Here is a 17483-nt window from a genome sequence, read left to right on the forward strand (position 1 = left end):
CCTCTTCCCACTCCCTCTACTTTTATCCTCTCTGGCCCCGCCCCTCTGTCGTGGAGTCCATCCTTTCCCACCCCGCCCCCCGCCCCCGGCAGCATCTCCAGCGTCCCCTAGCGACGAGGCGGTAGCCCCTAGCAACCGCATCTTGGTTCCCAGACGACGGCGGCACGTAGGGTCACGTCAGCGCGCCGTGGCCCCGCCCCCGGCGCCGGCTGGTCCCGCCTCCCTGTGCCTCTTTCGCCGCCGCCGCCGCTGCCGCCGCCCGAGACTCGCGCAGAGCAATTATGGCGGATCCCGCAGCGTCCGCGCCCGCAGCTCCGGCTCCCGCCCAGGCCCTCGACGCGGCCCCGGACGCGGCCCTGGCCCCGGACGCAGCCCCCGCCCCGGCCCCGGCGCCCGCCTCAGACTCGGCCTCCGGGCCGTCCTCGGACTCCGGCCCCGAAGCCGGCTCGCAGCGGCTGCTGTTCTCTCACGACCTGGTGTCGGGCCGTTACCGCGGCTCGGTTCACTTCGGGCTGGTGCGCCTCATCCACGGCGAGGACTCGGACTCGGAGGGCGAGGAGGAGGGCCGCGGGAGCTCGGGCTGCTCCGAGGCGGGGGGCGCGGGCCACGAGGAGGGCCGGGCCAGCCCGCTGCGCCGAGGCTACGTGCGCGTCCAGTGGTACCCGGAGGGCGTCAAGCAGCACGTGAAGGAGACCAAGGTGCGGCGGGTCGGCGGGCAGGGGCCGGGGCCGGGGCCGGGGTCTGAGGGAGGACGAGTTGGCTGATAGAGCCCAGGGTCGGGCAGGGAGGCGTGCGAGGCGCTGCCCGGAATGGTGCAACTGCAGTGGGCAGAGGTGGGAGGACAAGCCTCAGCGGAGAGGACGCTCCGGTGCAAAGTCATTGCACCAGCCCTGGGCCACCGGGCCGCGGTGGCTTCCCCACGAGAAGGACTTCCAAGCCAGGCCAGGGTGCGGTGTCGGCCTCAAGATTATATATGTGGACCCACGACAGTGGAGAAGTCCTGGGGCTCTGAGGCACGCTCAGCTTTACACCAGTGCGGCGTTTTGCTGACCCCCGAGGAGCTACATACTGCATTGTGCATCCAGGAAGGAAGGCCGTGCCGGTCCGTGCGGGGAGGGGTTGTGGGCATTCCAAAACAAAGATAGAGGTGAAAATCTCGGCCAACATAAAACCCCAAGAAGTTCACTAGATTACAGAATGCGTTATTATCGGTGAAGAAAACCAACCCCTTGTGTTTTACCTTGTTGCCTCGTTTTAATTGCTGCAGGGAACTTTGAGTAAAATCATTAACAATCAGAGCCGTGATATTAATAGTACTGGTGGGGGGAGGGATGTGACAGCTGCTGACTGGGATTGATGACTCTTAAGTACGGTTGGACTTCTTGAAAAAAAAAATACTATAGAACTATGGATGGAGGAGAGCCACCCATTTGGAAACCTGAGGGGTTTTTCTTGACCTGAGGCCATTAAGTGGACATCAGACTCCTTATGATGCTAGTGAATATTGCATTTTCACAAAACTGCAAAAAGTGTTTATCATCATAAACTTGAAACCTGAGCCAGAGTTGGTTTGGTAGCTTTTCATGTCTTGTTTTCTTGCGTGTGAATTCCTATCAGTGATTCGCACGCACACAAACACCCTGTATCTTTCGCCCCTTCTTCATCTACTCCTTCTCTTTGCTTTCAAAAACACATTTCTAGACAGGAATCAGGACTGGGCTGTTCAGCTGCCTGGGATGTTGAGTGGTCTGATTTCAGGGGAGGGCACTTTAGAAGTTAATCTGGGTTTCTGACACACTGGGAAACAAAGGCGACCTGCAAAGGGGGTCTGTGATGTCAGCTCTGGCAGGGAAAACGGCCTTACTCCCCCGAAGAGCCTGTGATCTGTTTCCTAGTGGCAAAAGTGACTCCTGATGCCTGTGGCACAGGCATCCACAGACCCAGAGATCTCTGCTCACAGGATCCCTGGCTTCCCCTCAGACAAGTGCACATCAGGTGGTCACTTCTCTGACTCGGAGAGAAAATGGTAAGTTCATGCAGAAGTATGTGGAAAAGATTACTTTTTACAGTGGAATCTTTGTTAAAAATTGCCACCGATACTGTCATGTTGGGGAGAGAAGATTTTTGCTCTGTACACCGAGTTGTGCGTTGTTATACTAGCAAACAGTTGCCAACATCTTTCCGTCTTTCCATAGGTTCTTAAAAAATGTTTTTCCCTGACTATCTTCTCTAGAGGTTTGTGACTTCTGGAATGGAACCCATTTCACTCTGTCATGGCCTCGTGCCCTGGGGCTCACTGCCGGGAGCTGCCATGTTTATCAGTTTTTGTTCCTGTTCATCTGACTTTGGTGGTTAACTCTGTTTATGGTTCAGTTCCATCTGTCTCCCCCCACCATGTGTAATTATACGCAGTTTGACTTAAAATACCTGTTTTGGAATGAAATAGAAAATAACTTTAAGGCACCAGCTTGGATATATTTTGAAGCTGCCCTCCTGTGACTTGCTTTGAATTTGTTGAAATCCATCATGGCTCCAGTGGTAATGTTTTCTTTGCCATTGTAGTTTCTGCAGCTTCTGAGCTTAGTAGCAGAAGCTAAGGGGCAGAGGAATTCAAGGAAGGGGGGGCATGTAGTGTCCATTTGTGGATGTTGGGACCCAGTTCTTCTTTGAGGACTTGAGAATAGGCTTGTTTATACCTGATCGGTAGCTGTCTGTTACCCCAAGCCATAGGCACAGATGACCCTGGTCAGCTGAACGTCTTTCCTGCTCTGCTTCTGACAACCGACTAGGGTGGTGGAGTGGGTCTTGGGACCTTGCAGCATTGTGATTTAGGAAGATTTTCCCTCTCACCTCCCACTCCTTATAAATTTATCAAAGTGACCATGTGCTGTAAAGGAAAGACCATTAGACCAAGACTGAGTATTTAGATTCCGATTGCTACTCCATCACTAATCTGGTTATGAGATTTGAGAACCCAGTTATTGATAGAATAAAGTAGTGACGATCTTGGGAAACATTTCTTTTTAAAGCTGCCACTTATTGGAATCTTTAAATAGTATCCTTTTAATGTAGAGTGTTCAGTAGGCTGTGGAGTGTTTTTGTAGTTTTCGTGTTAATATGGTGGGCAATGAGTAAAGTCTTAATCTTGGTCTCTTAATTTCTTTAAAGTTTTTAATGAACAAATTCAGAAAGAGAGATGAAGAGGCTAGCCAACAGATCCTACTCCCTCCTGGTCATGACAACGAAAATTATTAACAGAAACAAAATAAGTAGGTCTTCCTAGAAACTGCAGAACTTACGGTCCAGTACTTGAAGCTTCAAGCAGCCACAGTTAAGCTTCTTTAGGATTTAAAAGAAGCACGTAATTTGTGCTCCTACCTTTCCTCAGTCTCAGTGTGGTAGCTGATTTACCCACTTGAAACTTTTCCCATTTGGCCATAGGTCCCGTATGTGGAAACTTGCCCCTTCCCTGTTGATGGTCAGCCTTAGAGTAAATTTTTGGCATAAAGCCAAATGCTGACAGCCTCTTCACCTTCTTGAGCATTGGCTGAATATGGTGGGTCTTTCTGGTCTCCACCTGTCCTGATTTGGACAGAGTGGCCTTTGTAAGGAAGAGATCCCCTGCTGTCTGTCCAAGTTTAGGGCCTTCCTGTTTTTGATTTAGCTTCCCTTTGCTTTCCCATCCCTTGTGTGTTGTCTTTTGCTCTAGGTTGCCTCAACATTCAAGGTCTTGCCTGATTTGAGACTTAATGTCTCTAAATTAAAGCTGTCCATGATCATCCTGCTTTTGTAAGTTTGTGTGTGTGTGTAGCATCCCTGATGACAGGTCCCTCAGGAATTGGCTTCTCGGTTTATTTTTGGCTTCTAGGCAGGCCAGCACTTCCATGGGGAAAGCTATTTGCTGTAGCATCATAGCTTGTGGGGTTCACTTGCCTTGCTCGTCCAGGTGCTGGACCTATTAAAAGCTATTGTTCTTAGTGATGTAATAGGAAGAAGTTATGTAAGGTTAACCAAGATGCAAGACTAAGTGCATCTAATTGCATTTTATTCAGATAGGATCACAGCACTCGTGGAGTCTCTCAGCTGTTCGTGATTGTATTCTTTGTCCCTTAGCTTCCACTTCTACCTCCCAGTGCCTCGAGAGCTCCGTCTGGCTTGTCCCTGACTCATGGGCACTTTCACCAGATGAAGGGCATGTGTTTGTGTCCTGTGATTGAAATCAGAACCCTTGGGTGCTCTTCCTGGCTGTCACCTACTCTGAATGACCTTGGGCTAGTCACTGCCTCATTTCTCTCTCTGCAATAAAATGTGAGGTCTGTCTTTGTAGCCCCTGAAATGATCCTGGATAGGTGAATAACCAGAAGTGTAGCCAGATGGTGCCTGGCGTGCCTGCTTGGCTATTAGCAGACACCACCCTGATGTCCATCAGACAGAGCCAGCCCTGTCTCTTCAGGAGATCCTTCCCTGTGTCACTGGGTGGTGCCACCCCAGAGAGAAGCAAAAAGTGCACTGCAGGGTCTCAGTGTTGTAGGAGTTCCTGTTTGGTGATGTCTTTGCTTGTGACGTGGTAGATTATAGATTTGACTTCTTTATTAAGCCTCTTCTATAAATACTTGTGAACTTCACTCCTCTGTTACTTTATAAGAAATTCAGTGATGCACATTTAGAGTAACACCTGCCAAAGTCCACCAGCCTCCAGGAGTGGGGACATATGTGTATATATCTTCCTGAATCTAGGAGGCATCTTTTAAAATTCTCAAAAGACAGGTAGTGAGATTATGAATTACAAGGATGGCAGAGGACTGCTTTTGTATTTAAAGATAATAACATGAAAAACAAACTTATATAGAGTGACTAGGTGATGGGCACTCTAAGTGCTTTATGTGAATTGCTCACAATACCCCTGTGAATTAGGTACTATTATTACCCCTGTATTACGGAGGAAACCAAGGAACAGAGAGGTTAAATAACTTGTCCAATGTCACACTGCTAATAAGTGGAGGAACCTGAATACAAATGGAAGTAAATATAATTTGCTCTCACTTGAGGATTCATAGATTGTTACTGTATTAAGTACCCTGATCAAACATGAGTCACAGGCCTTGCAGTTGGCATTAATCACTGAGTCTTGACACACTCAGAAGTCTTAGTGGAGGAGGAGGTAACCACAGGTGATGAGATGGGAAGGGCAGGATATTGGGATGGGTGGCAGGTGGACCAGTGGCTGGGAGGGAGAAGTGTGAGAGAAACCTTATTGCACTGCCATGTGCTTCTGTTGCACGTTCTTCATTCCCTAGCCCCACAGTTGTTATCAAAATAACTGTCAAAAACGACATTTTATTTCTGGAGAACCTGTAAATACCCCTAGATGTTGAATGAAGCAGACTCTGTAAGTCTGAGCCCCCACCTGCATCTCCGGGAGCAGAACAAGCCCGGGTAACTGACGCAGAAACCTGTGTTGTCTTAGAAAAGGTCGGGGTTCAGAAACCCAGCTTGACCTCCTGCCCCTCCCTTGCTGCGGTTGTCACCCTCCTGCTGGGAATGCTGAGTCATGGGACAGGTTGGAAGGGCTCCCTGGAGAGAGGCTGCGTCCGCTCAGCTCCAGTCCTTCTCCCTTCAGGTTCCCCACGCCACCGACTCTGCTCCCCCACCTGTTTTTGCTTTAGGACGTTAAAGGTGTCTGTGCTTTTCCCGTCCCCATGTCATTGGTATTCCTGCTTTTCTCTTTGTCATTTTCCTGTGTTGTTGGGAGGAACTTTTTTTTTTTTTTTTTTTCAGTTTTACACACGGGCCTCATGGAATCCAGTGGCACATCTGCGGGGCTAGCACTTTACCAAAGGGGGTGGGTGCGGGTGTCGTGAATAATGTGGACTGCCGTCACAGCAGTGCTGGGCCTGGGAACAGCGCCAGCTGCCCCTGGTGGTCCCCTCAGAGTTGAGTTTAGGGCGATTCTGTGATGAGTGGGCTCTCTTTAAAAAGCCATCCCGTGGCTTTAACCCTCGGAGGACATAATCTGTGCTCCTATTTTGATCAGAGTTTGCTGCCCAGGGCTTAGCCTGCTTCTGGATTGGGGTGGGACGGTGTTACTTTAAATGAATACTCAAAGGGGAAAATGGCCATCAGGACCGTTTATAAAATGCTTTCTCGTTTACAAGATGCTTTCACTTATATTTACTAGGAATTGGGTGTTTTTAACTGTGGCTCCTCCCCGAGGCTCCGCGTGCCCGGGGCTAGAGGCCAAACCCCGGGGAGGTCGAGGTTTTCTCGCTGCTGCTTCCACAATGGCAGCTGCACTGAGCTGGGGACACGCTCAGAACTGCTTGTCTTGCTGACTCGTGTGCCAGACTCAGGGGGCTCTGCTAGGAACCACCTGACGTGCGGTTGCAGATCCGACCGGGAAGAGCAGGACGCTTACTGGAATTTTTTGTAGTTCAGGATAAAATTGAATCGTGTTAATGGATAGCCCTCTGAGTTTATCTTCTCCAGGGCTCTTCGCCCTTGTCTCACTCTCCAGCTATACTCTGCGGTTGAGGATTTCTTGTCCTTTGACCCAGGCTGACTGTGTTGAATAGATCTTCTGGTTAATTTGCCCATGGGTATACTGTCTTCTTCTGAAGCAGGACTGTGAAAAAGTTTTTGTGATTTAAATATTGAGGCAAATGACACACTGTTCAGAAGTATTCGGCTAGGCAGTCAGTACTGGAATGAATGTCTTTTTTGAGTTAAATTTAGTTGACTGGTTGAGGAGTTTTTGGTTTGTTTGCATATTTTGAGAGTGAAACATTTTGTTTTCTGCAGCTAGGTCAAAGGAATAAGACACCTGATCACTCTGGTCTAAATTGATAGCAAAGCTATGTCTGGTGAAAATTCATTCTGGCTATGACACTCCAAACAATCTTAAACATTTGAGATACTGAGTAGTGCTAAAAAAAGAAAAGGAAAAGGCAGTCAGTCCTATTCAGCAATAAAATGAAAACCCCAGGCTCCTGGAGAGGTTTCCTGCAGTCTTAAGAGTGTTCTTCATTTGCATCCTGCAAGTGAGAGCTGGTCTTTCACACCCAGCAGCTCTGATGAAGTTCTTCCTCCTTGTTTTAATTTTGATCCTGTTTGTGGGAGATGCTGCAGTGTTGAGGGCTTGTGATGCTGTCTTGACAGGCATATCCGACTGCACTCGCTAGCCCCCTTAAGTGCAGTGGGAAGGAGTATCGACACACACATCTGTGTCTGTTGTATGGCTTCTGGGAGCATCAGGATCTGACATGCTCCGAGCCTAAAGCATCCTCATATTTGTCTGCTCTGACTGTTTAATTACTTAAGGGAGTTTGAGGGCCCTGAAGCTTGATGCTCTCGTCTTTAGGACAGGGTAGAGAGAGCATCTCGCCCTTCCCCAGCCTGCTTTGGGGGCATCCCAGCACCCCGCTGCTAGAAAGGGGTATCTGCCTCCATTTCCTGGAGACCCGCGTGTCCCCTAGCCTTTCTCCTTCTGGCCTCACAGCACTGGGTGTGAATGGCTCTTCTGAAGGTCACAGAGGGCTGGTGAATTCCTGGTCACTGCATTTACTGACTTTTTCTCAGCGTCTGTCCTTTTGACTCATCAGCCTTGTTATTATGGTCGATCATCTCTCTTAGTGGAAACTTTCCTCCATTGGGTTCCACTCTACTGACCATAGTGGATTTTTTTCTTCTGCCTTTTCCCTCTTCCCTCTCTCAGTGAGACTCTCCTCCCCTCCCTGTCTTCTCTTCAGTGCGCTTGTCCACTCCTGTAGCCGCAGCTGGTATCTACATGTACACGACTTACACATCTGCAGCACACTCCCAGCCACTTACCTGATAGACCCATCCTGTCATCTTTACGGGTGGAAGGTCTTAGGAATGTAACTACCCTCCCCACTCCTAGTCTGTGGAATTTTAGAAATTTCTTTCCCCAACTTTTTTTTTATTATGAAAGAATTTCAACATACAGAAAAGTTGAAAGGCTAGGCCAGTGATTACTAATTATTATCAGCCATCATGAGTCAGCAGTTAACATTCTGCCATATTTGCTTTATCTGTGCATGTCAGTGGATGTAAATATGTTATCTCCTGAGCCAGTGGTGAGTTAGCAGCAGACATGATGACACTTAACTCTACTCACACTTACATATTCTAAAAATCAGAACATTTGTAATCATTTTAAGTTTAACTTCTTGGGCTCCCATTCTTTTTTTTTTTCCTTAAAATTAAAAAAATTGTTGTAAAATACACATAACATAAAACTTTTATGTGTACTGTTGAATGGTATTAAAGACTTCACATTGTTGTTTGACTGTCACCACCACCATCCATCCCCGTAACTCTTCATTTTGTAAAACTGAAACTCTGTCCCCTTTAAACAATAACCGCCCCCTTCACCATTCTACCCTCCCCCTTGCCCCTGGCAGCCACCATTCTACTTTCTGTCTCTGAGTTTGATTGCGGTAGGTACCCGGTATAAGTGGAATGATACAGTATTTGTCTTTTTGTGACTGGCTTATTTCACTTAGCATAATGTCCTCAAGGTTCATCCATATTGTAGTTTATGTCAGAGTTTCCTTCCTTTTAAAGGCTGAGTAGTATTCCATTGTATGGATATACCACATTCTGCTTATCCCTTCATCACTTGATAAATACTTGGGTTGCTGCCACATTTTGGCTTTTGTGAATAATGCTGCTATGAAAATGGGTGTATGATACCTCTTTGAGATCCTGTTTTCAATTCTTTTGGGTACATACCCAGAAGTGAAGTTGTTGGATCACGTGGTAATTCTATTTTTACTTTTTTGAGGAACTGCCATACTGTTTTTCCGTAGCAGCTGTACCATCTTATATTCCCAGTTTCTCTGCATTCTAGTCAACATTTGTTATTTTTATTTATTTTTTGATAGTAGCTATCCTACTGTGTATGAAGTGCTATCTCACTGTAGTTTAGATTTGCATTTCCCTAATGGTTAGTGATGCTGGGCAACTTTTCATGTGCCTGTTGGTCATTTGTATGTCTTCTTTGAAGAAACGTTTATTCAAGTCACTTGCCTGTGTTTGATTGTTTTTAGTTGTTGAGTTTTAGGAGTTCCCTATATATTCTGGATTATCTTTCTATCAGATACATGGTTTGCAAGTATTTTCTCCTATTCTGTGGGTTGCCTTTTTTACTCTGTTGGTAGTGTCCTTTGATGCATAAAAATGTTTAAATTTTCATGAAGTCCGGCTTGTCTGTTTTTCTTTTGTTGCCTGTGCCTTTGGCGTCAGGCCCCCATTTTAATTTGTCAAGTCTTTGTTGGAAATGCCTCTTGCGTCCCTGCATTTCCTTTCCACTGCACTGGTTCCCTGATTGTCTCATGCCTGGACTCGTCTGTCCTGGTCCCCCTGCCTTGAGACCCTCCTTCTGCCCAGCAGGCTGCACTGCAGGCCGACCTCCCGAGTGACCAGGCTGTCAGGGCCCAGCCTCTTGTCCTGCCTTGACTTGTCTTCAAGGCTCCTCAGCTTCATTTCACACGTTCTCCTGCCTCTTCAGTTGACTCCAGCTAATCTGTTTTCCCAAATCACTTGTGCTGTTCCCTGCCTCATGCCCCACGGCACTTGGGCGATGCACTCGGGTTCTCTCCTTAGATAGGAAGCTGCTTGAGAAACAGAGCTTTCTGTGAAAGCTTATATTCTGAATGACTCACATATACGAGTGAATAACTCCTTCAATTAAGAATGGGTAAAACCACCCCAGTTGATTGGCGGTGCTGGGAATGGGAGAGCGTGGATGAATGACACCTAGATCAGTGCTTGTTAAAGGCGAGTGTGTGCTTGGCTCTCGTTGGTACAGATTCTCCTGCAGCGCCCAGACTGGGGTGGGCCCGAGGATGTGCGTGTCTGATGTGCTCCTCCGATGCAGATTCTGCTGCTTGGGAGTGACTACACTTTGAATTGGACTGGTATACAGGTCCTCAAAGACCCTGTTGATGTCAGTAGGTTCAGTTTTTAATCCTCCTCCACCCAAGTTACAAGAATATGCAACTGGTTTGAGGTTTTTGTCTCCCTCTGCTTAGTCTTCTAGTAGCAGTGTTAATACCAGAAATTGTCAAAAGATGGGCCGCAGGAGGAAAGGGAAATTAAGTTGCCTTTAATAACCAGGCAGTGCTTTCAGGTAATAGCATTAGAAAGACCTGTTTACTACCAACCCTCCCCTATTGCCTACTGACCAATATTAACACACAGTTGTTGCTAAGACGTTTCATTGGATTTAATTTCTTTTTAGGATGAAAATATATGATAGCTGTATGAGTACAGTACAGCCAGTGGGGACAGTGATTGAAATTGCTGTCTTTTATCCAGCCCGCATCAGTGGGTTGCCTGCTGTGTGCTCGCTTTGCATGTTATTATCTTTCTGTTTCCCTGAAGTGGCCCGTGTCCCTATTTTAGAGACGAAGAGACCAAACCTGGAAGATGCCTGTAACCCGCTCAAGGCCACACAGCTACTGAGGAGCTGAGCTGGGGTGTTTGTGCTGCCAAAGCTCAGGCTCTTTTCTCTGGCTGCGCAGCTGCCCCTGCAACTGCTGGGTGGACCGGGTGGACTGTGGGAGGTGGAGACCCCACCTCATCCCTGCCCTAGATCGGGGACCAGCGGACTTTCCTTAAAGGGCCAGGTGAACATATTTTAGGCTTAGCAGGCTGTACTGCCCCCTTCACAGCTGCTCACCTTTGCTGCTGTAGTGAGAAAGTGTTCAGAGACAGTAAGCAGATGGATGGCCATGGCACAGGCTGTAGGATTTCACTTAGCGCAGGCAGAAGGCTGGGTTTGTCCTGCACACTGTAGTTTGCCCATCTCGGCTCTGGAGGGGACCTGAGCAATGCACATGTGATGTCAGCCATGTCTGTAACTTTAAACTTAATAAGGAGCCATCTGTGAAAAGAGAATTGAAATGAGTGAAATTAATTTTAATATGTTTTTACCCAATGTATCAAAAATATGTTAACATGTAATCAGCATAAAAACTATTATTAAAATTATTTACATTCTCCTTTCTCAAATGGCTGCTGTATTGGGTAGCGCTGCTCCAGAAACTCGGTCTGGTAGGAGAGAAAAACACCTCTCTAGTCCCTTACTCAGCTTGATTTTCCTCGTGGCACCCAGCATCATCTGAGATTTCATTACTTCATCTCCTTGCTTACTGCCTCCCCCAGCCAGAAAGTAAGGGGTCAGAAGCGTTTCGTTCTCTGTTCCCAGTGCCTAGGATGTGACTGCACCAAACCAGATGCTCACTGATATTTGTTCAATGAATAAAGGAAGGGATACCATAAGATAGACAGTTCCAAGTTCCATCTGAAGAGGAGTTTGGTGGGAGAGCATGAGGAAAAGCTTTCATGGAGGTAGGTTTTGAACGAGCCCAGGAAAGGTAGGAACTGGGGACTGCAGTTGTGGGAGGGAAGGGTACCCTACGCGGTAAGACCACTATGAACAAAGACAGTAGAGGCAGGAAGTTTGGGTGACACGTGAGAAAAATAGTTCACTCGGCCTTGAACTTCTTTACACGTAAAAGCTATTGAGGCCCCCAGCGAGCTTTTACTTACATGGGTTATATCAGTATTTACCATGTGAGAAATTTAAACAAGATTCAAAACCCAAGAATGCTTACGCCATCAGAGCAATGACATCATGTCGCCTCTGGAAAATTCCACCGTAGACTTGTGAGAGGATGAGAGTGAAAAGGACAAATAATGCCTTTTGAATAGTATTATGAGGTTCTTCTGTTCAACACAGGAAACTTTGTTCAATATGTTGTAGTATCCTGTAATGAAAAGGAATATGAAAAGAAATACATGTATGTATATGTGTGAGTGAAACATGCTGTACACCAGAAATTGACACAATATTGTAAACCAACTATACTTCAATTAAAAAAAAAAAAGAATCAAAAGTTCCTTAAAATTAAAAAAAAAAGATAGTGAGGAAGTTTTGACTTTGGATCTCCTGAAAGGGCCTCAGGGGTCCCTGGACCATATTTTGAGAACTGCTGAGGGATAAGGAGGAAGTCCTAGCAAGCAAGGATCCGACTGCAAATAATAAAAACATTTATTATTGTTATTAGTATAAAAATTATTATTGTGCACCTGCTGTGTTCTCGACACTGTTGTAAGCACTTTGGGTGTGTTTGCTCTTTTAAGCCACCCTGAGAGAACCTGTGAAATAGCTGTTATTATTTTACCTATTTTACAGATGAAGGAGGGTAGGAGGCTGCCCATAGTCCCATAGTAAGTGGAAGAGGTTGCGCTAAACCCAGGCTGTTGCCCCTTTAGCCATGCGGCCAGCTGCCCCTCAAAGACTGCATCACACTTGCTCTGTGGTATAAAGATCTCTGAATGGTAGACTTGGGAGTTTAGAGTTTTTTTTTTTTTCTTTTTAACGTGAGGAGCCACTGCAGAATTTGCAGTGAGTGATTGGGCAGTGATTCACAGGGATGGGTTAGGTGGGGGAGCTGGGAAGCTTGGAGACTACTAAGGAGGCTTTTACAAAGCAAGTGAGTTATGTCTTTTGTGCATTTAATTTGCATGACATCATGTATACATGCAAGGCGCAGAGTGTTGAAAAGTACTGATTTTTCTAACAAAATGGGCCCCAAATGTGAGCCAGCGACTTCATCCAGTATCCAGTGGGCACAGCAGCGACCTGCTTCAGCGCCAGCGGAAGAGCTGGTGTGTAGGACTTAGTACTCGTTCTAAGGGAGTTTTCAGGGATAATTCTGTTGGTGCTCGGTTTGACCTGGGGACCTAACTCCAAGTGCAAGTGGGACTCTGTTGAATCTGAGAGGGCAGTAGTAAAGCTTTGAGTTAGGGTGGTGGGGATAGAGAGGTCAGGGCGTCGGGGGGGGGGGGGGGGCTTCTCAGGCAGGGCAGCAGGCGCAAAGCCCTGCAGGCTCCTGGGGAGTAAGGAGTGCGGCGTGGGCACCACTCACTGGGCTGCGGCAGTGGTGTCAGCGGCCTGCGGCTTTCAGCTGGTCAGGAGGGAGTTGAGGAGCCATTGAGTTTTTTGCTTTTTATTGTTGTAAAATATACATACCATAAAGTTTACCATGTTTACCACTTTGGAGTGTACAGTTCAGTGGCGGTAAGTATAGTCATGTTTTTGTGCAGCCTTCCCCACCACCCATCTCCAGAACTTTTTCATCTTCCCAAACTGAAACTCCGTCCTTATTAAACAATAACCTTTTGCAAAAGTGAAAGCCGTTCACTGTAGACATGTGGCCCCCCGGCCTACAGGGAGTGAGGGGGAGCCACAGCAGAGACCCAGGTGGTAAGACAGTCCCACCAGTAACAGCAGCATGGACAGAGTGTGTGGACTCGTGGTTTTGGGTGTGCTGTGTCTTAGGTGCCTGGAAACATGCGGGTGAATAGAGATACGTGCCTTGGAGATATGTATTCAGTCTGCCCCATCTTTCTTTAATTCTTACTGTTATCCTCTTTCATACCCTCATAATTGCGTTTTAAAAATCAACACTATTTTGATTTACAGAAAAGTTGTAAAGATCCTGATATACCCTTCACCCAGCTTCCCCCAATGTTAACATCTTAGGTAGCACGACACATTTGTCAAAAGTAAGAGGCTAACATTGGTTCCATGCAGTTAGCTAAACTACACGCTTTTATTTGGATTAATTTTCCACTCGTCCTTTTTCTGTTCAGGATCCAAATCCGTGATACTCCATTGCATTTTGCATAATTGCCTTTTGAATGTTGGAAAAACCCTTCTAATTGATCTTTCTCTCATCCACACTTCATCCTCTGCCCTAAGAGTTATCTTACTGGAGAATTTTGTTCCACCAGCTTTTGATACCACAGAGAAGGGGTCAAGCAGGATGCTCTCTAAAACAAGATGGTCGGAAGGGACACGTAACTGTGGAGAGCACTTGTGTAGTTGAGGGGGGAGTGAATGCAGGGTGATATGGGAATGTAGGGGCCAAGGGCCACGGAAGTAGAGACAGTCTGCAGGCTGGATGGCTTGCTGCTCAGTCTCTGGTGATCCAATACTGAAGACAGATTGGTGGGATTATTCTCTTATTTGTTGATAGCTTTTTTTTTTTTTTACTGATTGCAAGTTATGTTAAGTTACTTATACATACTTAATACAAAATCGCAAGAACATATAAAAAGTAGGTTTAAAAAAGTCACCTGTAATTCTACTACGTGGGTATAAACTGCTTTTTATCATTTCAGTGGATGGTTAGTCTTTTATGAGCATGTAAATATTTGTTTACAGAAAACGCATACTGTGTTCAATCTACCACCCACTCCAACCCACCCCTGCAGTACATGCTGCTTAACAAACTTAAAACGGGTTGGATTCGGAAGACTGTTTGAGGTGTCCAAGAGAATGTCAAGTTTGCAGTCCCCATGTGTATTTCCACCAAATATTGGGAGCTTTAAACCCAGACAGACGTCTTTGCTTTGCTGTTCACTATTATAGAAGGCATCTTTCCCGTGGCAGACCACGTCACCTTGTCGAGACCCCGTCAGATCTGTTGCTGTGCGGGCGACCCCTCCACAGCACCCCACCTTGTGTTGGTGTTACACGGATTCTCTTGGGCTCGAGCCTGAAGACTCATTCCTGGACTGTATTTTAGAAACAAACACCACCAGTGACAAAAACCTTTACCATTTTCACCTTGCTTCGGCCTCAAGGTCTCGGGTCCAAGCCTCCTGCTGAACCCACAACAGACCTTGGCTGAGCAGGTGCCGCGTCCTCGGTCTTTGCACTCGTCCACCCCACCCTGCGCCCGCATCCACACTGTGGGCACCTCGCAGAGATTTGCTGGGCCTTGATGATCATCTCTGTTGACTAGCTCATCCCTGCACTGCTCTCCAAGTACGATTCATCGTGCTCTTTCCACTTCCTCTTTACTGGAATTGTCATCCGTACCTTGGTCTTTTCCTGAACAGCAATACTCGTGCCCACCGCCTTTGCTGTTTTCAGATGTGATGGAGTTAACGTTTGTGAAACGCATGCAGACTAAGTGCAGGCACAGTTAGAAAGGCTGAGGAGGACACAGCATTGTAAACTGACCTTACTTCAATAAAAAAAAAAAAATATATATATATATATATATATACACACACACACACACACACAAAAAAAAGGCTAAGGAGGACTGCTCTCTTTCGGGAACATGGCCTTGAGCCTGTCTGCAGTGTTCCTAAGTTGGATGTTCATAGGTGGAGGTATTTTCTGTGTCATAAGGTTTTCTTCCCATTTCAAAAAAAATTTTTGATAACATGATTTTTAACGAATGCCCTTAATTCCAGCAGATGGATGAACCCAAATTTCTGTAATCAATCTCTTCTTTTGACCAGCTAACTTGTTGCCAGGTTTTCACAGTTTTAAATAACGATACTAACATCTTATACCTTTTTTATATCTTTGACTCCCTCTTTAAGTTTTTAGGATAAAGTCCTAAATGAAATTACTGGTCAAGGGATAGCAATACATTTTTAAGACTTGATTCGTTTTATTAAACTGTCATCCCCCAAAGTGGTCCCCATTTACACTTCTGTCTTAGAATACCTATTTTCCCAGCATGATGGTGAGATTTTTTTCTGACTTATGCAGGCGTACCCAGCTAGTTGGCAGCATCTAAAGGACTAGAACTCAGGGCAGCTGACTGGGCCTCTTTTTGACTGCTCTGCTGTTGCCAAGAAATAAGCTTTTCCTGTGCCAGGGGGTGTCCCTGAGCTCTGCAGGACAAGCAGGCCAGTCTGTTGTGCCTTCAGCTCAGGGCATGCATTCCCCGCGCAGAGGGCTGGATGAGGGGGAAGTGAGTAAGCCAGAGCTGGGGTAGGGGGAAGGAGGTGCTCAGACAGCGGGCTTTGAGTTGGCATGTAGACCTGCGATTACTCAGTGTCCACAGCTAGACCCGTAGACAGACTCTTGTACAGTTGCTGGGAATTGGATGAGGTCATCCTTGAGCACCACTCAGCATAGTGCTGGCCAGTAGTTACTGCTAACTGGGGGCTTGTTTAGTTCTGCTTCAGTTTCCCTGTCATGTGTGGGAGCCCACACGGTAAGTATGATCGCAAGTTTAGCGGGAATGTTGCTTATTAGCTTGTCTGCCCTATAAGACTGACTTTAAATCCAAATCTTAATCCTTGTGTGTGTGTGTTTAAATAAATAATATACACAGATGGAATAACATTCAAAAAGTTTAAAAGAGTATGTAATGAAATATTTGTTTCTTCCCTACCATTTCCACTCCCCAGAGACCACCACTATGACCAGATCTATTCTATTCTATGAATATATATATATATATATGTGTATATATATATATGTATATATTTTTTTTACAAGGCTAGGCATATATTAACATCCCTTTTAGGGTTTCTCTGTGATGATTCTGCAGCAAGACTGAGTTAGATCTTTTTTTATTAAGATAGAAAAATGATACTGAAAATTTGCTGCTGCTTCCCCCCCCCGTTTTATTGAGATATAATTGACATGAGATATAATTGACATGAGATATAATTGACATACACGTTTAAAATGTACAGCATCATGATGTGACTTAAGTGCACCATGAAATGATACCATGATAAGTTTTGTGAATATCCATCATCTCATAGGTACAAAATAAAAGAAAAAGAAAAAAATCTTTTTCCTTGTGATCAGAACTCTCAGGAGTCACTCTCTTAACTTTCATATGTAACATACAGCAGTGTTAATTACATTTATCATTGTTGCACATTACATCCGTAGTACTTATTTCTCTTATAACTGGAGGTTTGTACCTTTAAGCACCTTCCTCCAGTTCCTCCTCCCTGCCCTGCCTCTGATAACCACAAATCTGATCTCTTTTTCTGAGTTTGTTTCTTTTGAAGTATAATTGACCTACAACACCATGTGCTTGGATATTTCTATACATTTCAAAATCATCACCACCATTCTGTGCATATTCTAACACGCATGTATATGTTCTTCCCCTCCTCCACGTCCTCTCCCTCCCCTGCCTTTTTTTTTTTTTTTTTAAAGCACAGTAGCTTTCTGGACTACTGTGTGCACTTGCCAGGTCACTGCTTTGGATTCAGGCAAACCTGGGTCAGGTCCTCCCTCCCTTGTTATTAGCTTCGTGGTGGCGAGTGAGGGACTTAGTGTGTCCAGCCCCTGGGCGCTGTCCCTGGCCTGGCACTTCCCTCTTCTGCTCTCTGAAGTGCTGCCCCTGTGCCGGGCATGCCACTGGGTTGAACTGGGTCCAGTGTGGCGCCACTTGGGGAAAAACATGGTGCTGCTGGGGGACAGCAGGGTCAGCGTTTATTAGTCCTTGGCACTTGCTCCTGAGCCCTCTGTTAGGGCAGGTTATCTTAGTAGCCAGAGGTGCCCCTGATGGGGTGGGGGTGCTCACGGAGGTATATGAATCAAAAGACCCTTGTGAGGACAAGGAAGGACAGTTTTTTGTTTTGTTTTGTTTTTCTAAGTTTAAGTGAAAAAGCATTCC

At 46.1% G+C, this 17483-nt stretch overlaps 1 protein-coding gene across 2 annotated transcripts in view; it reads left to right on the forward strand.

Annotated features, from left to right (window-relative positions):
• The first annotated feature begins 250 nt into the window (after nt 1–250).
• UBE2O (ubiquitin conjugating enzyme E2 O) overlaps nt 251–17483 on the forward strand; it is a 54785-nt gene continuing 37552 nt past the window's right edge. For both annotated transcript variants that reach the window (XM_031469151.2, XM_031469152.2), the window contains exon 1: nt 251–698. In XM_031469151.2, coding sequence (XP_031325011.2) covers nt 282–698 — 417 coding nt within the window. In that variant the 5' untranslated portion in view covers nt 251–281. The remainder of the gene's footprint in view (nt 699–17483) is intronic.

This window comes from Camelus dromedarius, chromosome 16 (genome assembly GCF_036321535.1).
Source record: "Camelus dromedarius isolate mCamDro1 chromosome 16, mCamDro1.pat, whole genome shotgun sequence".
In the NCBI taxonomy this organism is placed as follows: domain Eukaryota; kingdom Metazoa; phylum Chordata; class Mammalia; order Artiodactyla; family Camelidae; genus Camelus; species Camelus dromedarius.